The sequence below is a fragment of the Bubalus bubalis genome, chromosome 15 (assembly GCF_019923935.1).
Source record: "Bubalus bubalis isolate 160015118507 breed Murrah chromosome 15, NDDB_SH_1, whole genome shotgun sequence".
Lineage (NCBI taxonomy): Eukaryota > Metazoa > Chordata > Mammalia > Artiodactyla > Bovidae > Bubalus > Bubalus bubalis.
In genome coordinates, this window is record NC_059171.1 from 5,701,900 (window position 1) to 5,729,798 (window position 27,899).

A 27,899-nucleotide genomic window follows, 5' to 3' on the forward strand; every position below is an offset into this window, starting at 1 on the left:
ACAATTTTACACCTCCACGCTCTCTGCCCCCAGCCCCATGCCCCACATACAACAATTAGCGTGTAGGGTCATCTTCTATGTGGTGAATATGAATATGGTTTTTCAAACTACAGTTCCCTCTGGGAGTCATGTATTTTACCCCAGCCACATGTCTCATACACCAGAGCTTAAAATAAAAGGAGATGTCATTTCCTTCGTGAACAAGTATGTGCCCGAACGGTGTGTGTGTTGCTTTCATTTAACCCGGGGGATGCTTCTTATCCTTATGCAGTCATTTTCCTAACGATCGAGTCCTCCTTCCTCCCTTCCTTCCAGGTGCAGTTACATGATCGACAATGTGATTCTCCTGATGAATGGCGCGCTGCAGAACAAGCCTGTGAAGGACGTTCTGGTCAAGTGCCACCCCCTGGGCCACTTCACCGAGATGGAGGCAGTCAATATTGCAGAGACACCTTCTGACCTCTTCAATGCCATTCTGGTCGAGACACCCCTAGGTATGAGTGCATAAGTAATTGTGCAGCTGCTTGTGTGTGTTACCACACTATTAGAAAGTGCAGTTGCACGTCACAGTGGTCTCCATGAACACAGTGTCACACTGTACAGATTCCTCCAAGGGGAGGGGACATTGCAGAATCCTCTGGTCCACCTCCCTCCTTTTTCAGATCAAGACAAGTGATGTGATACCGCCCCAGATCCCACGCAGACCACTGGTAGCCGAGACGGGCCAGGCCTCATCTTCCAACCTCCAAACCCATGGGCTTCACTCCTGATCACAGCAAATAAATAATAAAGCTTGTAATTTTTCAAAACATTTTCTAGCTGGGTTTTAGGTGATTAGTTCCTTACCTTTTCATTTTAAATTTCTGTCTGTATAAGGCTGTGTCTGGGAAACACTTTGTTTTAAGAAGTTTGGGAATGCCATTTTTTTCTGAGATGCTCAGGAGTGTCTGTCAAACGACCTGAAGCAGTGATAAAATAAATGTTAATGTCATCGTAGTTTGGCACTGATAATAGCTGCAGCATTTAAAATGCTGAAGGAATCATTTCAGATCTCCATTGTCAGGAAACCTAGACAACGGCACTTCACTGTTGATCATTCATCATAATAGTTGCCATTTAAAACAAACTTTAAAAAGAAAAGTAATCGCATCATTATTAAGTGTCGGTTGCTCCAGGAGCATAGCACGACAGAAAGACAGTGAGTCTGAAAACCCAGGTCCACAGGCATGAAACCAGGCCCTGTCACCCCCAACCAAGGGACTTGGGGCAACTCATTTCACTCCAGTTTCCTCATTCTGAAAACAATACTCTCTTCCTATCAAAGAGTTTTAAACACCAGGACAGTTTTAATACAGCTCCATACTTGTCACATAGTAAGGTTGCAAATGGTGAATATGGCTGATGCGGGGAGGGACTTCAAAAACGGAAACCATTAAGTGAGTAGTTCAAGGTTGTGAGGACTGAATGTGTTCAAGTGTATCCAGTGTTTACCGACGGCTCGCACGGAGCACATGCTTCCTCGGTAATCCCTCCCCATCACCCTCATTGCCAGCTTCACTGAGGCTGTCAATCGCCCATCACTCTACAGTGTCCTCGTCAGGGGTGAGCAGAGGGTGGTACATTCACAAAACATTTTCTACAATTTAAAATCCTATTTTGATTTATTTTGTATGATAATTTCTGCTTTCAGCTCCGTTCTTTCAAGACTGTACTTCTGAAAATGCTCTAGATGAACTGAATATTGAAATCCTGCGTAATAAACTATACAAGGTAACTGTTTCCCCAAATATGATGTTCTTCTTTGTTACATAATACAGTGTAACCGGAGTTCTTCATTAGATGTTACTTACTTGCTAGCAGCTCAGCTGGTAGAGAATTCGCCTGCAAAGCAGGAGACCCAGCTTCCATCCCTGGGTCGGGAAGATCCCATGGAGAAGTAAATGGCAACCCACTCCATTATTCTTGCCTGGGTTGCAAAGAGTAGGACATGACTGGGTGACTAATACTTTCACTATATTGACCAACGATCAGCTCAGCTGTTTGGTATTGGGCTTCCCAGGTGGTGCTAGTGGTAAAGAACCTGCCTGCCAACGCAGTAGACATAAGAGACGTGTGTTCAATCCCTGGGTTGGGAAGATCCACTGGAGAAGGAAATGGCAACCCACTCTGGTATTCTTGCCTGGAGAATCCCATGAACAGAGGAGCCTGGCAGGCTGCAGTCCATGGGGTCGCAAAGAGTCAGACATGACTGAAAGTGACTTAGCGCTAGCTCTAGCTCTTGCTAGCCAACTTCTGAATTATGAGGTTAGGCATTACGGTGAAGATTGCTCAGTCGTGTCCGACTCTTTGCGACCCCATGGACTGTAGCCTACCAGGCTCCTCTGTCCATGGGATTTTCCAGGCAATAGTACTGGAGTGGATTGCCATTTTCTTCTCCAGGGAACTTCCTGACCCAGGGATCAAACCCAGGTCTCCCACATTGTAGACAGACGCTTAACCATCTGAGCCACCAGGGAAGTTGTAATGGGAACAAATCTCTTTTTAGTCCTGACCTGTCTTCTAGTTAAATACACGTATGTCAAGTTCATGAAAATCCCATGGGTGGAGGAACCTGGTAGGCTGCAGTCCATGGGGTTGCTAAGAGTCGGACATGACTGAGCGACTTCACTTTCACTTTTCACTTTCATGCATTGGAGAATGAAATGGCAACCCACTCCAGTGTTCTTGCCTGGAGAATCCCAGGGACGGGAGAGCCTGGTGGGCTGCCATCTATGGGGTTGCACAGAGTCAGACACGACTGACTCGACTTAGCAGCAGCAGCAAGTTCTCCCATCCAGCAAGAGTCTTGAGATGATCCCATTCTTCTCTGTATCCTTAGCTCTTACATGACACCTGGCACATAAAAGGCGTCAACTGGATGGATGGATGGATGAATGGATAGGTAGATAGACGAGTGAGGTGAACAACGCCAATCCATTTCCAAAGCAGCGGTGCACACAGTGACCCCTGTGTTATGTAGTTTTCATCTCTGTCCTCAGCCCTGTTAGTCCGTGAATTTCACAGTGAACTTGCCCACACAGTTTTAATTTACTGACAGTGTGCAGCAGTCCAGGATGGCCAACCTGTGGACACCACACCACAGGCACCACCTTGTGCAATGTGGCCATCTCTCTGGACCGTGCTGCTGCCCTCTGAGATGCCCTGTGTGATGGGGGCTGAGTCAAAGGGGCTGTCCATTTTCACCCACGCAACCGCAGCATCTTTAGACACTCTCACAGAGCAACTGAATGGATATGCCCTCTATCTAGCTTCTTATGCTGAAACATATAAAACCTCTCCAAGGCACAGCATTGCAGCAGTTTCCTTTTTATAAAGAGACTTATGGGCTTCGAGGAGGCATCCCTGAGATACAACTAAGAGAAGCCACTGTTTTAAGCATTTCTAGGCATTAGTTCACTTAATCCACTCAGCAAAACTACGTGCCATCCCTGCTCCCCAGATGAGAAAACTGAAACATGGAAAAGTAAATTTAGTTGGTAGAAGTCAGCGAGCTAGTAAGTAATAGAGCTGAGACTCAAACACAGACTGCCTGACTCTACAGCCTACTCTGCCTTCCCCGTGTATTGCCCACGCTCAGCGCCATCCCAAATGTGTCTCCTGAGCGCTAGGACTTTCACTTTTCATAGGACCCATTCTGGACTTATTTGCTGAGCTCATAAGACAGTTTCATAGTCTTGTTAGAATAGTGAGAATTAACTATGAAATAATCCAAGAGCCATGCAAAAAAGTGCTTGGTAAGTTATTTGAAGCTATGATAAGTTCAATTTTGTTCTTTTACAGAGTTTTGCTTTTTAGGCTGTGCAATGTGCTGCAAGGTCAAAGTTTGCACCAAATATATTATAAAATATCTCCCTATGGGAGAAGTGATTCAATTTTCATTAAAGAGTTTAATAAGTCGTGAAAAGCTGATCTAGAAATTTCCAAAAGGAAAATATGTTCATTTTCTTGTTTTGTGATCTTTCTTCTTTTTTAAGTCCTACATCGAGGCATTCTATAAATTCTGTAAGAATCATGGTGATGTCACAGCGGAAGTCATGTGTCCCATTCTGGAGGTAAGAAAGAGACCTTGACTTTTTTATGCCAAATAATGGGCTTACATGCTTTTTATTTATATAATCCTACCATTTTTTTTTTATTCTTAGAAGTTCTTTTATCTAGAAATAAAATAGCAGTATATTTTATCATGTGTATCATTTGATGTCTTCAAATAAGAGTGGTATTTTCCTAGTTTTCTACAGAGAAGAGCTATTTGGGAATTAAAAAAGAATAATGCTTATAGAAGTTTGATCGTGATTTACTTGGATGTAGTATGAAGGAAGCAGATTACAATTCTTTAAAAATTTAGTATGCTTTGGACAACTGGTGCACTATAGGTACCCATAACAATCACCAAGTTCCCTCCCAACATCGGGCCTGTTGGGAACCCCCACAACTTGTCAGCAAAACCTACTGCGGGTGGCACTTCTCCTATAAGTCCTAAAATAAAGGCCTCCACGAGCAACCCTTGAGCACCACCGCAGAAAGACCAGGGGTGGTGATTCACAGTTGGAGTGCCCACTTACTCCACACAGCGTGGCAGATGCCACCTTCGGCACCCACCTCTCTAACTGATGTTATATACTCCCTTTAATTCCTCTTCATCATCACAGCTTTCATCTGTGCCCAGAGGCCCTCTTGCTTGCAAATGTCAATCTGCTCACGCATGGGAGACTCAGGCCAGAGATCAAGGGATTGGAGGGGAATTCTGGGAGTAGTTTGCTCTGAGTGTTTTACCTGGATCTCTCTTGCTGACTTACTATTTCACTTGGATCTTAAAAAAAAGTATTCTCCGGTGGTCCAGTGCAAGGATTCTTTGCTTTCACTGCCAAGAGCACAGGTTCAGTCCCTGGTTGGGGAATTAAGAATCCTTGAAGCCACGTGGCACAGCCAAAAAACAAACAAAAAAAACTTACTGGGCTTAGAAAGCTCTTGCTTTGCTCTATGGAAAGAAGTTTTGTCTAAAGAATATCCTTAATCATTAGATTATCAGTTATACTGGCTTCATTGATGGGTTTAGTTCAGTCTCTGAGTAGTGTCTGACTCTTTGTAACCAGTACACCAGGCATCTCTGTCCATCACCAACTCTTGGAGTTTACTCAAACTCATGTCCATTGAGTTGGTGATGCCATCCAACCATCTCATCATCTGTCATCCCCTTCTCCTCCCGCCTTCAACCTTTCCCACCATCAGGGTCTTTTCAGATGAGTCAGTTCTTCGCATCAGGTGGCCAAAATATTGGAGTTTCAGCTTCAGCATCAGTCCTTGCAATGAACACTCAGGACTTGGTAGATATTAATATTTACATATTTGAATGACTTCTAATTTCAAGAAAAGCCTGATAAGAACTACTCATTGAAGAAGAAGAGAAGAAGCTGAAATAGCTTCATCTGCACATATTTTAACCTAATGTTCTGATACTGCATTTGATAAAAGTGTGTGTGCGCATAGTTGCTTCAGTCGTGTCCAACTCTGTGACCCCATGGACAGTAGCCCACCAGGCTCCTCTGTGCATGCAATTCTCCAGGCAAGGATACTGGAGTGGGTTATCGTGCCCTCCTCCAGGGAATGTTCCTGACCCAGGAATCAAACCACATCTCTTACATCTCCTGTATTAGCAGTTCAGGTTCTTTACCACTACGGCCACCTGGGAAGCCCCCTGATAAAAGTAATTCCCCTCAAATATCTAATTATTAAATTTTTACAGTTAAAGATACTGTTGAAAATTTAAAGTCAAAGCAGTCCTTGAAGTAAGAACTCTTTGGAGGACTCCAAAAATATTTTTTATCTCTATCTATATTACATAGGTGGTGGGCATCAAAACATATTTTTTCAAGACACGCCAGTTGTCAGAAAGTGAGTTCCAGACATGCTGAGCACATGATACAAGCAGCCTAGTGACCCTCTGAAGCACCTCACTTTCTTTTCATAAATTTAACTACTAGCCACTCTATAAAAAGCCACATTATCTATGGCACAAAGTATAGGTTCTACATGGCATAATTCCTGTGGCTTAGCAACGATTCACGTACTTTGTACCTACCAAATATGTGGGAGAGAGTTATGTAAAGATTAATAACCTTCACATCTGTCAAAATGACTATCACCAAAAAGAATATAAACAACAAATGTTGGCAAGGATGTGGAGAAAAGGAAATCGTCGCCACTGTAGTTAGGAACATAAATTGGTGCAGCCGCTGTGGAAAATGGTGTGGGGTTTCTCACACAAAAAAAGAAAGAAACTAGAACTACCACGTGACCCGGCAGTTCCACTCCTGGATACACATCTGAAAAAAGCAAAGATACTAATTTGGAAAGATACATACACGCCAGTGTGCATAGTAGCATTATTTATAATTTCCAAGGAATGGATGCAACCTAAATGTCCATCAACAGATGATAAGGTAAAGAAGATGTAGTACATATATACAACGGAATACTACTCAGCCATGAAAAAGGATGAAATCTTGCCATTTGCAGCAATTTGGATGGATCTGGAGGGCATTATGTTAAGTGATGGAGAAGGAAATGGCAACCCACTCCAGTATTCTTGCCTGGAGAATCCCAGGGACAGGGGAGCCTGCTGGGCTGCCATCTATGGGGTCGCACAGAGTCGGACACGACTGAAGCAACTTAGCAGCAGTCACATGTTAAGTGAAATAAGACAAAGTACTGTATGTTATCTTATATGTGGAATCTAAAAAATAATACCAGTGAATAAAACAAAAAAGAAGCAGACTGGTGGATAAAGAGAACAAATTAATGGTTACCAGTGGAGAGAGTGAAGGGGGAGGGGCAGGATGGGGGAAAGGAAGGGTTATTATGGGATTTTATGAAATGTGAAAATCGTAAAGTGCTATAGAATAATCTTTCATTTAATAAAAAAAGAAAAAAGATAATAACCCTACAGAGGTATACAACGGCAGTATTAAAGCTAACATTTATTGTATACCAGATACTGTCCTAGGTGCTTTATATATACAAATTCACTTGGACTTCAAAATAGCACATTGAGATGTGTAGCTTAGGACCTCTTTTTCAGAGGGGACACTGAGGCACAGAGAAGGCTAGCAAGTTGCCTGACGTCAAACAGCTGTCAGGATTTGAACACGGGTTATCTGGCTCTGGTTCTTATGTGTTTATCTACTGTGCTTGATCACCTCCACATCAAATTCACCTGCAGCTCTTCTATATGACGCCAAGTGCTAATTCTTAAGCAAGATCATACTCCACATGCTTTAAAAACCAGAAGCAAATAAGAATTACGTCTTTGTCATCCTTGGTAATGTGAAAAGGACAGCACGGTATTAGAAGAATACTTGTCGCCAGGAGGATTTGGTCAAAATACTATATGCCCTGTGTTCTCTTTGTCCTTTCCCGATACCCAAGATACTACCTTGTTGGATTTTTTTTCAAGCAATGTTAAAAATAAAAATCCATTTAACTATCTTTATACACTTAAGTAAAAATATCAGTTACACCTGGTGTGCAATTATTACATGTCTAATTATATGATCAGAGGAGGTGTGTCAGTTTTATGTCAATGTCCCGGGTCATGTAATTACTTCCCCTTTTGTTTGCACAACCATGGAGCACTTAGAATTTCGAAGTTCTTCCGTGTATTTTCTCATTTGATCTTATTTGATAAGAGACTTCAAAAGATTGAATATAGTGGAAGAGGGAATAAACCTAGGCTTGCAGGTGAAAATGTGACCTAATTACGAGACTGTGGCTTCATATTTAAAAAAAGAAATTGACTTACGTCCCAGGCAAATGTGCTGCAGTGGATTGTTGGCCTCTTTCCTGCTTTTCCGATGATCTGCACGGTTAATGAAGCCGTGAAAATACTAAGCACAGAGTATGCTTGTTTCACCTCCCTGGGCCAGGACACATGCCGATAAGGAGGGGCTGGTTCACTTCACTCTCTTCCTCTGCCATCGACCCATTGCTTCCACCAGGGAGACCCTTCCTCCTGTAAGGAACTGGCAAGAATTTTCAAACTAATCAGCCAACTCTGTCATAAGCAATGGATAAGGGTTTTGAATCTGTCAACAGTGCATAGCTATCTTTTGCAATAGCAACAAAAAATAAGTTATGGTTTTACAATGCCTGAGTATCTGCAGGGAAAGGAAAGACAGAATGTTTAAGGTACGCTGTGCCACACAGGATGGTTGCCCTCTGCAAGCGATACAGGGCTTACGGGAAAGCAGTACCACCCCAACTACTCGCCTCCATAATCAGGTGTCACGGCAAAGTGTCTGCTTAGGGACGGTCAAAGACAGGATGGCCTCTTTACAATTCAAAAATTATAGTTCTTTTCATGAAGAGAATACACACACAAACACGCACACAGCCTCTAGGCTAGAAGAAAGCAGTAGATAGACGCTTATAATAAAAGGGAAATTAAAATATAATAAGGCGCCAAAGGAAATCGTATCCAATTAGAGAGAAGAGAGAAGGGCTTCAGATGAAAAACATTGTATTTCAGGAGATCCTCAAAGGCAGGTAGAATTTCAACCTGGAGAGTTATGGGATGGTGTGTATGCTCTGTAGGCAAAGGGGAAGGACCAGAAGTTGGAAAGTGAGCGGCGTGTGCAGATAAGCAGCCGTGTCCATCAAAGTCCTCTCTTCTGGCGAGGCTTGGGAAGCCTCTCCCGTTCCCTCCCAGCTACCTGTCCCTGCCGCCTCTGCAGCTGCATCCCGGGACTTGGAGCTTCGGGCACTGCCCCACGATGTCACGCTCTGCCCGCGCCACTTCTTCCTCCGCCTTGGTGCCTGCAGTGCTCCCCACCCCGCCCCGTTTCTCTCCTTGTGATTCTAACATTTTGGTGCTAGAAAGGACACTGAAGAGCATCTGGGACGATGAACTCCACTGTTGCTCCGCCTGCCCTGTTGGTTATTTTCAGGGTTTCTTATTGCCATGAAATCTCCCTATTGCATTTCTTTTCTTATCCCGGAAGGTCTAAGATTACTGACAAGTTTGATTATATTCAGTAGCCAGAGGCAGCTGCCTTCGCTTCCATATAAGGCTTCTCCTTGCCTCTGACGCACCCATAATTTCCATGAGAGCAATCAAAAGAATCAGAGAAACCAACTCTCGCTCTACTGATAGGAAACACCTGTTCTAACAAAACAGTTCCAGTAAGATCTGTTGTAAGTCTGGATTTGCTATTGGTTAATTAGTAAAAAAATAATACTGTAGAGCAATTCATTTCAGTTGTGATATGCATATGAGCAAGCTTGGGATCTTATTTCAAATGCAGATTCTAATTCACTAGGTCTGGACTACAGTCTAAGATTCTGAACTTCTAACAAGCTTCCCAGTGAGGTCAAAGCTACGAATCCTTGAAACACACCTTGGGTAGCAACATGGTAGAGAATATTAGAGAATTTTAGAGTGGTAGAACTGTGGACTATTCTGTTGGAGTTGGTAAACGTTTAAGATCTTCCTGTGTCAGGCACTAGATATTCAAAAAATAAACAAGACAGACATGACCCCTCAAAGATTTTAGAGTGCAGTGGGATGAAAGGAGCATGCAGAGATTTTAAAATAATGCGGTAAGCACAGGTTGCTTTGGGTAGGTGAAGAAGGTCTTCTTAGCCCAAGGACATCATGGAAGATTCCCCTGGCAGGCAGAGGAGGTACCTGTGGGGGCGGACTGAGATGGAATGGTCAGCGTGGGTAGAAGCAGAACCAACAGGAGTGTGAAGAAATAGAGGGCGATTTCAAGAAGGATTTGGTGGTCAGATGAAACAGAGAGGTGGGACGTGGGGCTGGGAGCTCAGTGTCTAGTAGGGCTCAGCACAGAGGAGACAGGTGGGGAGTAGACTGACCCCTCCTGAGAGAGCATGTGATCAGACCTCACCATTTACAAATAAGGAAACAGGTCTGGAGAGCAAAGTCACTTGTCCCAAGTCCCATGATCCTTAGAGACAGGCTTAGATTTATCAATATCTACCCTAGGACTTGAAAGAAGAAAACCAATACCAGGGAAGTACAAACAAATGGTAAGTAGCCTGGTTTAAGTTATGACCAACCTAGACAGCATATTAAAAAGCAGAGACATTACTTTGCCAACAAAGGTCCAGCTAGTCAAGGCTACGGTTTTTCCAGTAGTCACGTATGGATGTGAGAGTTGAACTCTAAAGAAAGCTGAGCGCAGAAGAATTGATGCTTTTGGACTGTGGTGTTGGAGAAGACTCTTGAGAGTCCCTTGGACTGCAAGGAGGTCCAACCAGTCCATCCTAAAGGAGCTCAGCCCTGGGTGTTCATTGGAAGGACTGACAATGAAGCTGAAATTCCAATACTTTGGCCACCTGATGTGAAGAGCTGACTCATTGGAAAAGACCCTGATTCTGGGAAAGATTGAGGGCAGGAGGAGAAGGGGATGACAGAGGATGAAATGGTTGGATGGCATCACTGACTCAATGGACATGGGTTTGGGTAAACTCTGGGAGTTGGTGATGGACAGGGAGGCCTGGCATGCTGCAGTCCATGGGGTCACAAAGAGTCAGACATGACTGAGTGACTGAACTGAACTGATCTCAGCATTCAGAAAGGGATGTTAACTGGTATGACATGCACTTTTTTGTTCTAAACACTTTGCCAGGACCTTCTATGTACATTATCTCATCCTATCTCTGAATCGATCCCAGCAAGTTGGTCTTATTTTGATCTTTATGGAAGGGGCATTTGGGACTCTAGGGGCCTACACGAGAGAAACACTTGAGTAACTGATAACAGAGAGCCTGGGAACTGCAGTTTAGTGGGATGCTCTGGCCTCCTGGGCTGTGAGCTCCTTCTCTGGCCAGCAGAGTTGCTCTGTGAAAGGAAGAGACTGTGGGAACATTAATAACACATGTCTGTATTATAATTAGCCATAGATTGGAAAGAAAGCAGATCATTTTGAAAATGAATTTGTCTAGAGCATTTAGTAGGTGGTTCAATTTCATTGACTCTCATGTCTTGCAAATTCAGTTTGAGGCTGACCGGCGTGCTTTTATCATCACTCTGAACTCCTTTGGCACCGAGTTGAGCAAAGAGGACCGGGAGACCCTCTACCCGACCTGCGGCAAGCTCCACCCCGAGGGGCTGCGCCTGCTGGCCCAGGCCGAGGACTTTGAGCAGATGAAGAGGGTAGCAGACAGTTACGGAGTGCGTGCTTATCCCGAATGTCTCGCATGATTTCCTCTCGCATGCTTTAGAAATCCACACATCACATTTATACTTTATCTAACATGGTTATAATGTTTATAGGCTAGAAAGCAGTATTTCTTGCTATGATGTTTCTCCCAAAGAAATACATCGACTTTCTAACCCAAACTAGTGTGTTTTTTAAGATTCCTGCCAAGCAAGTACTTGTTTAAATCTCCAGAGGATGGTCATTTGAACCTTTTTTTTTTTATAAAGTGCTTGATAGAGCAAATTCCCCAAGGGACTGGTGCAGTGGAAATGTGAGCTCATGTCAGAGTTATGTGAAAGAGCCTGCCCCAGCTGCCCTTTCAAGTGCCCACTGGACAAACAGTGCTAGGTACAGAGTGTCTCCTAGAAGGACACGGGAGAAATGCTCATACTGTTTACCACACCCTTTGCTCGGTGGCCAGCATTCGGGAAAGAGGGCTGCCGCCTCCTCTCTTACTGTGGCACCCGGCTGCTCTTGGACAGCCTGAAGCTTCTCAGCTCAAGGGTATAACCTCATCCCCTGGCACCTTCCCTTCTGACTTGCAGACAGTAACACACACCCTCCAGGGAGCTTTTCCAGAACTAGAATGACACCCCTCTCATCTTTGCCTCTGGATTTTTGCCCCCAGGGAAAGAGAAGCCAACCAACAGTGCACGAACCTTTGTAACGTCTCTTGTGTCACTGCAAGAGGCTCTTGAGCGCAATCTTAAAATTGAGCTTCTCCCCGGTTTTCACCCCTTCCTCACTTAAAATTCCATATGAATTTTATCAGTTGTCATCTCAAAGAACCGTGAAGCCACACTGATTAACCCACGAGCACTCATTTAGCCTCTATAATGTGTCTAACCAACCCTAAGAGACAAATGTGGAAATTAGCTCATACCACGTGCACAGAGAGCGGAATTGCTTTTGCCTCCCGCCTTGTAGGCCTGAATAAGCCCACAGAATGGAATTCCATCCCTCCTCTCCTTGTTTGGATTTTTTTGTTATTTCCTCAAGAGACCAAAGAGCCTACAAAAAACATTCAGGCCTTCTGGATAGATTTTCTAAAACAGATGCACAGTTCTTATGTTGCTGGAAAGATACGATGTTTATGCTTATAAAACATGAAAACTTGTTTAAAAAAGAACGTCTTGCCTTTGTTTTTCAGGTATACAAGCCTTTGTTTGAGGCCGTAAGTGATAGCAGCGGGGGAAAGACTTTGGAGGATGTGTTTTATGAGCGTGAGGTATGGTGGAAACGGAAATGCTCCTAGCATTTACACCCTTTTTCTCATACTCTGGGTTTTAGTTTTTTGTATTTTTTTAACGCCTTGGATTTTCTTTACAGTTGACCAGGCCAACTGACTAGGCACATCCGTAGCTTGGACAGGTATTAGTTAGTATTTCTGCCTTGGAGCGTCAAGGCCCTGAGGTTCACAAATGATGGCTTCTTGTGGGATTGTCCCATCCAGACAGATGTGCTCATAGTGAAGTTCCGGGAGTGAGGCAGCTGTGCTGTGCCTAAGTCACTTCAGTCGTGCCCGATTCTGTGCAGCCCCATGGGCTGTAGTCCACCAGCCACCTCTCTCCAGGGGATTCTCCAGGCAAGAATATGGAAGTGAGGTAGCTCGTCCATAATTACCCAGAGAAACAAAGCTAGGATGCCCTCATGATCATGTGTTGACAGCCATCATGGAGCACGCTCTGTTAAGGGCACACCCTCTAACCCATCCCTTCTTCAAGGAGGGTTTATCACTCCTGTGCAGTTACAACACTTAGGAATTATTTGCGTGGAAATCCATCCAGTCTAGATTATTCTGTTTCCCTGAAAAGGCAGAAGAGTACTTTAATCTTATAGCCAGTTCATGGGCTACTAAAACGTGCAACAAGAGGACTTTGGGCAGCTAGCCCGATGGCGGACCCCCCACATCCGGACAATTTTTTACAATGTGTTTTATTCATTTCCCTAAAACCACTGGTTTTAGAGAGAAGCCTGAAATTTACCCACACTTTAGGGTCAGACTGGCTCCAGAAAGCAGTATGAGAGTCTTCCTGTAAGCCCTACTCTAGACATTTTCTAACAGCTCTCTAGAAGGAAGTGAAAACAATGCAAGTTGTTTCATATATTAGGGATGCTTTAAAAGCCCACACTCTTGCGCTTCTGCAAAAACCGCTGTTAAAGGGGCCCCCTTGGCAGGAAAAATGCCTGCCTGCTCCTGACAGTGGGGAGCCTCCCCTTCCTGACAGCTTTGCTGGAGGTTTTCAGAACAGAGTAAGGGACTTGGTACCTCTTCTTTTTCCTAAATGGAAAAGAATAAAGGGATTGTTTCATTTCAGACTGTACCCTAGTTTAAAAAAAAAATTTTTTTTTTAATTTTCTTTTAACAGTTTAACTATATGTCTAAGGAAACTCATAGCATCACCTGGTCCAGATTCCAGAGTCCTGTATGACATTGCCCTGAAAAGGAGTTCAACAGCCTAAAAATGACTTGAAAATTGTAAACCATTGTGGCCAAGGAAAAATATCTTATCTAAATGAAAGAACCCGAATCAATATCACTACCAAGTTACTCACACACACACACACACACGGACGAAGTCCTAGGAATCGGTGCATCAGTGCTCGCAGTGTTACTGAAATTTGGAGCTTGTCTTATAATTTTCCAAACTTACTTCTTAAACTGCTGGTTGTCTGCCTTTCTCTGCAGAGTGACACTCTCCTTTCAGACTTGCTAAATTTCCTGCTGTTTCCCTTTCTTTGACCCAATTTGGAAATTGTCTGTTTAAATACATATAAGTACTAAACAAGCACTAGCTGGTCTGTAGCTTCATATTATTTCATTAATGTAGTATGTTCCATATAAGTTGATGGTGCATGTTTTTTTTTTTTTTTCCTTCCTCAGGTACAGATGAACGTGCTGGCATTTAACAGGCAATTCCACTATGGTGTGTTTTATGCATACACCAAGCTGAAGGAACAAGAAATGAGAAATATCGTGTGGATAGCTGAATGCATTTCACAGAGACAACGAACTAAAATTAACAGTTACATTCCAATCTTATAACCCAGTGAGGGGCCTCAAATGTAGAAAATCATAAATGTTAAGAGGAAGTTATGAGGGAAATAAAAGAGTTGTGTTGTATTATCTAGATCACACAAAAGTAAGAGACGTTGCACTTCATGAATCATACACCCACTGGAAACACAGCAAAGCAACCCTGAAACAAAGCATATCTTTTGCCAGGAGCCTTAAATCTTGTTACATCTCATTCTTCACTGGGCCTTAGACATTAATTTTAATTAACCTGTGGTGCTTTCCCTATTCTCATTTTCTTCTTATAAAATCAAATCTATTAAAAAGTGTTTTGCTTTTCCATGTTTCTCCACAAGCTGAGTGTCTCCTTTACTCGTTAACTGTCCATTCTTTATCCATGTCCACAAAAATCCAGAGTAGTACATAGACATCAAGGACCACACACGGTGGGAAACACTGTATTTTCTTCTGATTCACGTTGATCTGGTAGGCTTGGGAAAGCTACGCAGTTCCAAATCATAGTCCACAGGTGCAGCCAGTGTTAAATTTCTTATTAAGGCTGCCACCTATGAATTATTTTCTCACAACTTTCATTAAACAAAAGGTATACCTCTCTTTCTTACAGTTTCTTCATATTAATACTTTGAGAAGAAAAAGTTGTTATATTTTATTCATTCAGAAACATAAATCATAGGTTCACAGGATATGGATTCTCTATAAAACTCCAGTTTACCAGAGAAAGAAAAATCAACAAACACTGCTCCAGTGCTTTCTTTAAAAATAAAAATAAAAAAATTCCTAAATAGAAAAATCTGGGTTTTTTGTTATATTTAAAAGGTAAACATATATTTATATTTGAAAGTTCTTCAAGTAAGAATATTTACAGAGTACAGAAAGTGAAGTCACTCAGTGGTGCCCAACTCTTTGCAACCCCACGGACTGTAGCCCACCAGGCTCCTCCGTCCATGGGATTTTCCAGGCAAGAGTCCTGGAGTGGGTTGCCACTTCCTTCTCTAGGGGATCGGATCTTCCCGACTCAGGGATCCAACGCGGTCTCCCGCACTGTAGGCAGACGCTTTACTGTCTGAGCCACCAGGGAAGTCCAGGAATACACAGAGTATACCTATACTGAATTAAGTACAAAGACACAAAGACCAAGAAGTAAATCCATTTGGTGGTGGGGGGGAGGGAGGGAGGATTGGGAATTAAACTTCTCATAAAATACTTCCTAATTTCAGTGATAGGAATTTTTTAAGCAGGAGGAAAAACAGTGGCTCAGAGAGTCAGAAGGGAGGCAGGTGCCTTGCTGCTCAGCTGTGCAGGGGGCCCGGGCCGTGTGCCCACGTGGAGGCCGCGCTGTAAAGGCTCCAGCGCGGATTCAGCAGCCGGAACCAGGAGCTGCTCCACGGCAGCCTCTGCCGTGGAAAGCATTCTCCCCGGCTCGCCCCTGCCCCTACCTGCGGCTGCCGTCTTCTCCTCCCAAGCCCGGAGGCCAGGAGATGCCCATAAGCTACATTTCTGCAGTCTGCAGCGGGGGAGACTAGTAAGACTGGGCGTCCGTAAGGGTCGAGGGCAAAGATGCTGGCTGCAAAGCGGCCCCTTAGAGAAAGGCTGGTGCTTTCTTAGACCAAGCCCTTCCCACCCGCCTCTCCATGACCCGTGTGGGCCCTTCACGTGCCCCAGCGCTGCAGGCTGAGGTTACCTCTCTCATCACCTCTATGCGAGTAATGAAGCCGTCAGCCCTCACGAACCCCTCCCTAGCCACCAAGTCTAACCATCATGTGGACAGAAGAGAAAGGAATTTCCTGTCACCTCATGTGGCACACGCTGCAGGATGCGGCCTGTTAGAGAGGGGGTGCACCCTCTGCTGTTGGGAAAACTTGGCTTCGAAGTTACAGCCTTTAAGTGTGGCTGGAATCTGATTTCTCTGTCATACCTCGGGGACCCTTTGGAAACGAGGCCAGCAAATCAGGTACAGAGAGCAACACAAAAAATCACGAGGCAAAAATGCATTTCGTTTCCTAAGTGGTGGAAGCTGAGGCTCCTTGTCATCCCTTAAGCACCCACCTCCCAGCCGTATTCCATCACTCTGAGATTTCCACCTCTATAATCGGCTGACGTTGGTCTTGGCACACGGTACTCCAGTGGATTCTACACCCAGAACCGCGCCACAGGCAGACTTCCGGCCACCCCCACCCCTTCATTCCCACCCCTTTCTCGAAGGTTCCAAAGTCATTTATCAGTCTATCCGTGGGCAGGAACCTGTTAAATCTCTAAGAAAGTTTTTCAGTCAAGAGAATTTGCGGTGCTTGGAGATTCAAAATCAGCAATTGCAGTTCTCAGGAAATTTGGAGAATATCTGAGGCAGGAAAAAAAAATTGCAGTCCTTTTATTTGTTGCAATGCTTTTGGAATGCTGAGAGCAAATAAAAAGGACCATTCTTAATCTGGGTGAATTTCGCCTAAGGCTGTCTTGCTGAATATTGGACAAGTTGAATTAACCCTTCCCCGCAGTATGGCCGCAACTTAATAAGACATTGAGAAAGATAAATAAAACTTTGTAGAGTGAAGAAAGACTTGGTTATCAGATTTGAGAGGTTTCATCAGTAATAACTTTTAACCTACCGCTTGAAACATGCTGGTAATGTCAGATCTCACAGGTAAGATGAAGCTATATGTGAAAGTGAAAGTGTTAGTCATTCAGTCATGTCCGATTCTTTGTGATCCTATGGACTGTAGCCCGCCAGGCTCTGCTGTCCATGGAATTCTCCAGGCAAGAATACAAGGGATCATCCCAACCCAGAGATCCAACCCACGTCTCCCGCATTGCGGCAAGACCTGATATTGGGAGTTTTTATGTCGGTTTGGATTGCTGCAGAGTTACAAAATGTAGGAGCTTTATAAATAAGAGAATAGGCTGCAGAAACTATCGTAAGGGCCAAACCACCTGCCCTGAGCAATTTCCTATGCTCATTTTCCTCTTTTACATCTTCATTACTCTGTCTGGCCTCTCATCAATCACTTTCCCACTTTCTCCTCAGTCACTTTCTGCTGCAATTTCCAGCTTCAACAACCAACTTGATCACTAAGTGAAATATGATTGATCAGAGCACTGCTCAATGAGAACATCTGGCTGCTTTTCCAAGGGAAGGCAAGTTGGGATTCTCTTCGAAAAGGAAAGAGAATACATGAAGAAGATGCACATAGAAACAAGTGTCAATCAATATACTGGAAATTGTCCCCAGAAAATTATCTTTCTGTTCAGATCCACAAAATGTCATTTAAAGACTGGGATCATTGACAAGCTATAAAAGTACATTGGTAGCTCTATGCAGACTTCTGATATCTGTAAGAATGTTGTCAACATTCCAGTTAGTGTGGATCTCTTATTGACAAAGTTGGAAGCAAGTTTTATGGATAAATACATAAGAAATTATTAGATCTCCATTTCAGGAAGCAAAGTACCAGACTCCCTATCAATAGAGCAGGCTGTCATTAAGACTGGTTGCAGTGGTTTTACTGCAAGGTTGCATATGTCTTCACATTCTTTAAAACTCCTCCACCTAGAGATGGGGCTCTTTGTCCTTCTCCTTGTACATAAGCTATCTTTAGTGACTTACTCATAACCAGAAAAATCCAGAAATGCAGTGCTGTATGCCTTCCAAGGTTATTTAGTTCCCTTTGCTTACTGGATTTTAAGTCCTGAGCTACCATGTAAGTAGTCCAGCTTTCCTGAGCCTCCCATACTGTGAGGAAGCCAAGGTTAGACACTCAGACAACATGAAGAAGCAAGGTATATTCAAATATGACAATCCCAGTTGAACTCCAACCAACAGTATCGCGTCTAGACTGCCATGTCTAGCCCAGGCCAGTCTTCAGATACTAAAGCTCAACCCAACACCTGACTACGACTGCATGAGAGATCCCAGGCGAGAACTACCTAGACAAGTCCTGTCCTAAATTACTGACCTGCAGTATCCTTGAGCTTAATAAAGAGTTGCTGCTTTGAACTGCTAAACCGAGGGTACTTCTTTGCAGTAGTACAAATGGAACAGTGGCACTCAGCAGTCATCCACTGATAGGTCCCACAGTGTCTGTGGCCACTCTGAAGTCCTTTCTCAGGCCTGCCAAAGCCATCCACTCTCCAATCGTCTTTGCAGGTGGTTGGGGTAGGTATGGTTTTCTACGTATATCACCTGCAAATGAGTCTTGGCTCTGACCCCGAGGGACTACTTCTGTGCAGTTTGAAGACAGAAATGTCACGCCCAAGGCCAGATAGGAGCGAGCAACTCCAGGGGACAGTGCGGCATCTTGCTTTCCAGTAAGGTCTGGCAGCACCAGACTCACTGACCCTGAGTCTCACTCTTCAGAGGTGATAGTCATTATTACCTTTGTCATTTTTTGAACAAACAGCAATTTTAGATTTTAAACTAAACATTTTCAGATTCTTCTTTGGTAAGTTTTGAAAAATTAAAGCAGTTCATTCTGTATTCAGCTCTTCATGCTGATGAGATACATATTTTGTTGGATAAGATGTTCACGGTTTTTAAATTTTTGGTTTGATTTAGTGTTTTATTTTTAATTTTCTGCTTTTTTAAAAAATGAGTGAAATGCTAATATATTATAGTTCATTTCTGCAACATCAGGAATTTTTAAAATTAACATATTTTCGTTTTTTTCAGGTTTTTGAAGAATAATTGACAAAATTGTAAGATATTTTAGTGCACAATATGATTTGATATGCATGGGCACAGACACTGTGAAAGGAGTCCTCCCATCATGGTAACACCTTTATTCTTGTATGTGAGAGAATATTTAAGTTCTACTCTTTAGCAAATTTCAAATATGCAATACAGTGTTACCAACTATAGTCATCAAGTAACACATTAGATTCTATTAATAAGACCTTATTCATCTTATAACCAAAGGTTTGGGCCTTTCTACCAACTTCTCCCTATTTGTACCACTCCCTGCCCCTGTTAGTCACTTTTCTACTCTCTGTTTCTATGAGGCTGACTTCTTTTTTTCCAAAATGTAAGTGAAAATTGAAAGGAAATCTATAGGTAAGATTTTAGTGATCATGATTGTTGGCTGTTGTGGTTGTGTTAGCTGCTCAGTCATGTCTGACTCTTTGCCAACCCATGGGCTGTGGCCTACCAGGCTCTTCTGTCCACGGGATTCTCCAGGTAAGAATAGTGGCATGCTTTGCCATGCCCTTCTCCAGGGAATCTTCCCAACCCAGGAGTTGAACCCAGGTCTCCTACATTGTAGACAGATTCTGTACTGTCTGAGCTATCAGGGAAGCCCCTTAGTGATCATGATTAGATATATTTTAACTCAGTCTATTTCTGAAGATATGTGGAAATATGGAAGCTTGGGTGACCATCAATTCTAGCTCTGGGTGTCCAGATCACATGGTTGTGTGCAAGGATTCACCCTGGTGCTGTGATGAGAGGTTTGTATTGAACAAATCTTTCAGAACCCAAAAGACTTTCAGTAGAAAGACCAGAAGAAAGTTATGCAAGAACCACACGTGCAAATAAATAAACATAAACCATATCATAGGGAATTATCAGTTCATAGTTCAGCTGTTCCTTGTGCTGGAGGTAATTCTGTGAAATACCAGTATTACCTGAGCCACCAACTTTAACATGAGTCATTAACCATGGCTCTAATCATTTGAATTAAAATAATCCTTTAAGATTATTATAAGTTAGAACTGGACATGGAACAACAGACTGGTTCCAAATAGGAAAAGGAGTATGTTAAGGCTATATATTGTCACCCTGCTTATTTAACTTACACGCAGAGTACATCACGAGAAATGCTGGGCTGGAAGAAGCACAAGCTGGAATCAAGATTTCTGGGAGAAATATCAATAACCTCAGATATGCAGATGACACCACCCTTATGGCAGAAAGTTGAAGAGGAACTAAAGAGCCTCTTGATGAAAGTGAAAGAGGAGAATGAAAACGTTGGCTTAAAGCTCAACATTCAGAAAACGAAGATCATGGCATCTGGTCCCATCACTTCATGGGAAATAGATGGGGAAACAATGTCAGACTTTATTTTTGGGGGCTCCAAAATCACTGCAGATGGTGATTGCAGCCATGAAATTAAAAGACGCTTATCCTTGGAAGGAAAGTTATGACCAACCTAGATAGCATATTGAAAAGCAGAGATGTTACTTTGCCAACAAAGGTCCGTCTAGTCAAGGCTATGGTTTTTCCAGTGGTCATGTGTGGATATGAGAGTTGGACTGTGAAGAAAGCTGAGCACTGAAGAATTGATGCTTTTGAACTGTGGTGTTGGAGAAGACTCCTGAGAGTCCCTTGGACTGCAAGGAGGTCCAACCAGTCCATCCTAAAGGAGATCAGTCCTGGGTGTTCATTGGAAGGACTGATGCTGAAGCTGAAACTCCAATACTTTGGCCACCTCATGCGAAGAGTTGACTCATTGGAAAAGACCCTGATGCTGGGAAAGACTGGGGGCAGGAGGAGAAGGGGACGACAGAGTATGAGATGGCTGGATGGCATCACTGACTCAGTGGACGTGAGTTTGAGTAAACTCCGGGAGTTGGTGATGGACAGGGAGGCCTGGCGTGCTGTGATTCATGGGGTTGAAAAGAATCGGACACGACTGAGCGACTGAACTGACTGAATCCTTAAAGAATGTGATGAACACGATGGACACCTTCCCTAAGAATAATAGACACTACACATCCACTTAAATCTACAAAAACCAGTAACAAGAGAATAACAAGGCAAACTATAGACTAGGATAAAATATTGGCAAAGACATATCTGATAAAGCACTGTTATGCAAACGTACAAAGAACTCTTAAAACTCCACACTAAGAAAATAAACAACCCAGTTAAAAAAAAGACCTCAAGAGGAATTTCACCAAGGAAGATGCATAAATAAGCAAATAAGCTTATGGGAAGATGCTCCACATCATAGATCATTAGGGAAATGCAAATTAAAGCAACAATGAGATACTACTACACACCTATTAGAATGGCCAAAGTCCAGGATTCACACACCAAATGCTGGCGGTGGTGGAGGTGGTGGGGTGGCAGGGTGGGATTGGAGCAAAATTCATTGCTAGTGGGGATGCAAGATGGTATGGCCACTCTGGAAGACAGTTTAGTGGTTTCTTACAAAACTAACCAACAATCACCTCCCGGCTCAGTGTTTTGCCAAAGGAGTTGGAAATTTATGTCCACACAAAAACCTATACACAGATGCTTGTAGCAGCTTTATTCATAACTGCCCAGACTTGGAAGCAATCAAGATGTCCTTCAGTAGTAAACAGATAAATAGTGGTCATCCAGAAGGAGTGTTAGTCAACACTAAGCCATGAAAAGACATGGAGGAAACTTGAAAAGTGAAAGTGAAAGTCACTCAGTCGTGTCCAACTCCTTGCAACCCCATGGTGGTGGTTTAGTCACTAAGTCATGTCCAACTCTTGTGACCCCAAGGACTGTAGCCTGCCAGGCTCCTCTGTTCATGGGATTCTCCAGGCAGAAATACTGAAGCAGGTTGCCATTTTCTTCTCCAGGGGATATTCCCGATGCAGGAATTGAACCCCAGGTCTCCTGCATGGCAGGCAGATTCTTTACCAACTGAGCTACAAGGGAAGCCCTTTGTGACCCCATGGGCTATCTTAAATGCATTTAATTAAGTGACATAAGCCAATATAAAGGGACAACATACTGAATGATTCCAACTACATGACATTCTGGAAAAAGCAAAATTATGAAGGCAATAAAAAGATTGGTGTTTGCCAGGGGTGGTGGGGGCAGAGATGAACAGGCCCAGCTCAGAGGATTTTTAGGTCAGTGACTCTCTAGGATATTCTGCCGATGGACATATATCATTATACATCTGTGTAAACCCGTGCAATGCATAACGCCAAGCATGAACACTAAGGTAAACCGTGGACTTGGAGAGATTATGATGTGTTAATGTAGGTTCATCCTTGATGAAAAATGTGCTGTTCGGCCGAGGGATGTCGATGATGGGGGAGACTCTGCATGTGTGGGGCATGGAAAATCTCTGGGACTCCCTCTCAGTTTTGTTGGAAGCCTAAAACCACTCTTAATTGTCTTAAAAACATAAATACATCTGCCAAGCTGATATTTCCTGAAGCCTGTTTTCAGGATGGGATGATCAAATGGGAAAAATTACCATTAAGGCAGGACCTTCAGTGTAAGAGACGAACATTGCGCCCTCACATTTTCTCAGGGCACCTAGAAATGAATCGTTTCTGTCTTCTTTAATTTATATAAAAGTCATCCTTTGTTGCTTGAAGCCAACTAAAATAAGTCAAGCGGAATAGTGAAGAGTGGGCAGGACAGATGCAGAACCTCTTTAGTAAATATTATAAATCTAGGAGGAGCAGGTGGAAATTTAAATCAGTGTTTTCTAGAAGAAAACATACATCCTTATGTTTAGGAAGTAGCCTGTGCTATCCTGCACTGATGAGGCCATTTTCAGGCAAGACCGTGGAGAAATTATGTGTAAATCAAAAGCAGCTGGGCACACTGCCAGCCCACACTGAACCACATGGACAGCGTCAGCCGACTTAAGACAGGAGCAGTTTTACAAAATGGGAAAGCACCAGCAAGGAGAAAAGGGATGCTCGTGTGAAAATGAAGCAGATATCTGCAGTCTGCAGAGAAAATGACCGTTCAGTATCAGCTCTGGATTGAAGCCCCGAGAATAGTGTACTTCAAGAAATAACTTACCTGAAGGAAATACGCAGCACAATTTGGTTTGTATGCTCCAGAGAACTTGGTGTTCTCCACAGCCTCTGAAGGTAGGTCTGACAGCACAAATTCAAGCTGCATATCAGCACAGTGGCTCTGAAAACAAATTGACATATGAGTATGGTCCATTAACTTTCTACAGTAAATCTGTCTAATGGCCATATCTTGCTCTGACCATTTTTTTTTTTTAATTGGATTTCTCTGACAAATTTAGTACATCAGGCTAAATGTTCCTTATTCAATATAGCCATCTAAGAAACATGTCTACATCTGTTATATCTAGCCTAAAAAAAATAAAATAAAATGGATAATTTAAGCTGGATACTGAAAGATGGGCATAAAATGGGTACATAGACTTTCAGAACTAGAATGGGCACTAGTTTTCCAGATAGGGAAACTGTAGTCAGAAGAGCTAAGATTAGGAGTCAAAACGAGGTCTCAAGTGTTCCATGTCTTCCATCTTAGATAGATAGATAGATATAGATATTCTACTTTCTTAGAGGTGGTAGACAAGTTTTTAATTTTCTCTTTAAGTTATTGCCTCCAGTTTAAGATTCCTGTTTGTTCCAAATATGTCCTGTGAAAAAATGACAGAAGTCTTATCAAAGTTCATAAAATTATGAGAAGGAAACCACCTCATGTCTTTGGGAATTTGCAGAGTTCATGGAACTGGATCTGGGGCATCAAAGATTTCATTAAAAATTATCTGTCTTCCCCATGTCATGGCAGAGGTGACCAGCAGCAGACCAGCCTAGTGGGAAATGTTCCTCTAATCCAATAGCAACAAATGCCCCAGATTCGACAGTGACTGACTTGCCTAGGTATTTCATGTAAGTCTTTGTAATTATAATTTTTATCATTCTGTTACTATTTGAGAATTGAGGAAGCATTTTAAAACATTTGTTAATTTATTTTTATAAATTATTAGAATAGTAGAAACACTACCTATTTTATTGAATCATTTTAATCATTTAAACCCTGAGCCCTTACTGAGGACCAGCCCATATCATGCACAGTGTAACTTTGAAAATAATTTTGCCCTTTCATCCAAGACTAAGTGCCCAATTTTGGACGTGAGTTTGAGCAAGCTCCGGGAGTTGGTGATGGACAGGGAGGCCTGGTGTGCTGCAGTCCATGGGGTCGCAAAGAATTGGACACGACTGAGCGACTGAACTGAGCTGAATGTAAAATTATTTGGAATGCTAGTTATCAAAATTTTGGTTTATTAACATTTAAATTTAAAATGTTAATAGCTAAGTTATATCATGACACTTTAATCTCCCTTACCCATAGTATATAACCTGTAAGTAAATTCTCCCAATTCTTCTAACAAAAATATTTCTTTAATTCACCACGTAAGTCCAATGCTTCATCATCTTTTGTGTAGGTTAGGTCCATAAACCTCTAACTGTCTAACTGTCATTCCCACTACAGCTGAGAGAGCTTTTAAAAATCTAAGACCTTATCACCCTTTAAAGCAACAACAAAACTCTCCCATCATTTCCCCTTATATTTGAAATAAAATCAGAACTTTACCATGATCTACAAGGCCCACTGACATCCTCTGTCCACTGCCATGCTCACTGGCCTTCTTTCATATTTTCAGGACTCCAAATTTGTTCCTATTTAGGGCTATCATGTTCCTCCCTCTACATAGAATTTTTTCCCACTGGATTCTCCCAAGGCTGGCTCCTTTCCTTCAGGTTTTAACATGATTTTGTCACATTGCCCAGTTCCAATGGGCACTTTTCATATCTTTGAAGTTGTGCAAACCATCAGTACACGATGTTCCTATATATTCAGCTTCTCAAAGACTTTTTTCAGTTTCAAAGAGGTACCTTGTATTGTCTCTCTCAAAGCATCCTGTTCCTTACCTTTTATATCTTACCACAATTTGTAACCATAATGGATTTGTTTATCTGTTTTGTAATGTTGGCCTTCCCCACCCAATGATGGTCTGTGAGAGCAGGAAATTTATTTTTTTGATCATCGCTATATTAATATATTCAATATTTGGCACAGAGCCTGGCATATGGCAGCATTTAATAGATATTTGTTTAATGAATGAATGAATGCACAAATTCTTCCACCTGCAAAATACATAGATTCAAATCAAGAACTGCTAGAAGATGAACTGAGGCATATTAAAAATTTTAAGAGTTTATTTAAGCAAAATCAATTCCACTGGGGCAGCTCCACTCTGGAAGTAGTGAGGCATGCTCCACTGATAGCAGCTAAGGGGAAAGACTTACAGAGAAAAGGCTGAAGAAAAGCAAGGAAATTGTTTGAATGGCTATAGCTTAAGCATCTGCCTTGTTTGGGGAAGCCTAGTTGACTGTTTATTAATGGATTGTCCTCAGGTTTTTATTTCCTAACCTTGAGGCATTTGTAGGTCTCAGTTTTGCTTTGCTTACAAAGACTGCTAAGGTCTTAAGACCATCCCGGTTTAATGTCCTCCTTGTTTAGTTAATCTAATAGAAGGAAAAGCCAAAATATAACTCAGGGACCCATAAATTTCCTTTGGGGCACAGATATTTTCAGTGCCCAGTGAAAGTGACTCAGTCATGTCCAACTCTTTGCGACCCCATGGACTATGAAATCCACAGAATTCCCCAGGCCAGAATACTGGAGTGGGTAGTCTTTCCCTCATCCAGCGGATCCTCCCAACCCAGGGATCCAACCCAGGTCTCCTGCTTTGCAGGTGGATTCTTTACCACCTGAGCCACAAGGGAAGACTAAGATTTTTTTTTTAAAGCCCAAACAACTGAGTCTGATAGAATGTCACCTCCTCAGTCCATGAAAACAGAAACACATTCAAAGATGGGGGTCCCAGGGGGCTCCTCTGGACCACAGTGAGATCTTCCGTACATAGTAGACATCCAACACGTATTTGTGGAGTAAATAAACCCATATGCAGAGCAAGTATTACATCACCACCCGCCCTGACCTTTGTAACCAAACAGGGGAAAGTGACCCGGAATCCATCCCAAGAACAGCGTTCACTGGGAGTCAGAGCAGCCAGACTGCAGTTCTTTGTCTGCACTCACAGTTGGCTCAGCAGCCACAGTCAGAAGCCAAGCCAATTCAATCACAGAAATACACCTCAGCTAAGAACTGCTTAACCAAATAGAGCCTATTTCCCGTCATCTACAAACACAGGTGTCTACAGAGAACAAACCCGAAGAACAGGTAAATGAACCAAAATTGCTCCATGGTGTTCTCTGCACACCAAGATAAGTGTGGGTAATGACTCTCAATCCCATTGGCCTACCTGCTCAAACTCCTTTAACATCTAACTTGAAACTCACAGGACTCTACAATACATAAAAAACTGGTTATTTCCCTCATTGATACGGCGTTTGAAAAGAATTATCAAACATGGTTTACTCTGCCATGCACCGTTTATTCAACTAATTATGTTCTCTCTCTTTTTCAAAGAGTTCTAGGCATGGAGATAAAAGCGAAAGTGCAGACCATTCCACTTCAGTGATGAAAATCAATGGGAATATTAAGAGGGGAAAAGATGAATGATATTTAGAAAAAGGGAAGGAATGGAAATTATTTTAAATAACCGCAGGTGGAATGGAAGGTTAATTGCAAAGTCCAGACGTTGCTGATTCTAGTGTCTCTGTGTTCACCAGGCACCAAACCACACCCCATTCCTTCCATCGGGAACGGAAAGGCACTCAGAGAAGGCGACTTTCAACTAAAGGAGTGGCTGAGATTTGGGGAAATAACTGTTTTGGGGGGTTCACATCTATTACATGCTCTTAGTATGGTGTCCTGGTAAGATGGCATTTAAGCACCTGTTTCAGTCTTCTCTACTTAAATGTGTAAGCCTTGGGGAGAGAGGCTGGCCGTTTCCACAGTGGTCTTCTCCAGGTGTAGGTAAGACAAGTAAATCACACCCAAAGACAGACTAAAAGCTGCATGAAGACATGAGACCTCTGTCCTCTTGAACTTCTTTTTCACGGTGAGGAGAGAGCTGAAAAGGCCCTCACTGAGGACCAGCACTGTGCTTCCTCCTTGACCCTTGACATCTGCTCCTCCTAGGAACTTAAGCAACTAATCTGATCTGCCAAATGGGTCTCCAATGAGTCATTCCAAAGGAGACACTCCCCAAATAAACCAGTTCCATAGTCCTAATACTTGAACTTAGTGAAACTTAGCAAGACATGAAATACAACCCTAGGTAAAGGAAAGTAAGCATGATGAAGGTATTTTGGTCATTCTGGTCATTATTTTTGTTGCTTTTCTGACCATCTGTCTTAAGTTCTTTCTCCAGAACTTACTTCACAGTTATGGAGAACTATTTTAAGGCAGAGATACCTCAAAGACTATTATTTGCTTTGATACTATGTGGGAGTGGGTTTCTTTTGTCAAAACAAACAGCTTTTTATTGATTTATATGGTTGATTTTATAGTTGATTTACAGTTGATTTTATAGTTGATTTACACGTTGGGTTAGTTTTAGGTGTACAGCAAAGTGATTCCATTGTAAGTACATATATATCTTTTTTTTTTCAGGTTCTTTTCCCTTATAGGTTAATACAAAACATTAAGTATAGTTCTCTACTATATGGGAGGTTCTTGTTGGCTGTCTATTTTATATATAGTAGAGTGTATGTGTTAATCCCAAATGCTTAACTTTTCCCTCCCCACATCTTCCCCTTTGATAACCATGTTAGTTTTCTATGACTATGAGTCTGTTTCTGTTCTGTAAATATTAATAAGTTGATATGTAACATGTTTCATATGATAAGTGATATCATATGATATTTGTCTTTCTCTGTCTGACTTACTTCACTTAGTACAATTATCTTTAGGTCCAACA

At 42.5% G+C, this 27,899-nt stretch overlaps 1 protein-coding gene and 2 long non-coding RNA genes across 4 annotated transcripts in view; 2 read left to right on the top strand and 1 right to left on the bottom strand.

Moving 5' to 3' along the window:
- The window catches only part of ATP6V0D2 (ATPase H+ transporting V0 subunit d2), a 53,455-nt gene extending 38,820 nt beyond the window's left edge, over window positions 1-14,635 (top strand). The window contains exons 3-8 of one of the 2 annotated variants that reach the window (XM_006073083.4): window positions 316-494; window positions 1,691-1,770; window positions 4,035-4,112; window positions 11,075-11,233; window positions 12,430-12,507; window positions 14,164-14,635. In XM_006073083.4, coding sequence (XP_006073145.1) covers window positions 316-494; window positions 1,691-1,770; window positions 4,035-4,112; window positions 11,075-11,233; window positions 12,430-12,507; window positions 14,164-14,325 — 736 coding nt within the window. In that variant the 3' untranslated portion in view covers window positions 14,326-14,635. Of the gene's footprint in view, window positions 1-315; window positions 495-1,690; window positions 1,771-4,034; window positions 4,113-11,074; window positions 11,252-12,429; window positions 12,508-14,163 lie in introns of both variants that reach the window. The other variant, XM_006073082.4, reaches the window with a different exon arrangement.
- On the bottom strand, window positions 488-23,319 carry LOC102405049. The gene is made up of 4 exons (XR_006544812.2): window positions 23,045-23,319; window positions 7,859-8,078; window positions 847-959; window positions 488-766 (listed from the first exon to the last, which is right to left on the bottom strand). It is a non-coding gene; the product is annotated as an uncharacterized LOC102405049 (long non-coding RNA).
- LOC123329415 lies at window positions 22,921-27,899 on the top strand. The gene is made up of 3 exons (XR_006544813.1): window positions 22,921-23,115; window positions 23,795-23,895; window positions 26,029-27,899. It is a non-coding gene; the product is annotated as an uncharacterized LOC123329415 (long non-coding RNA).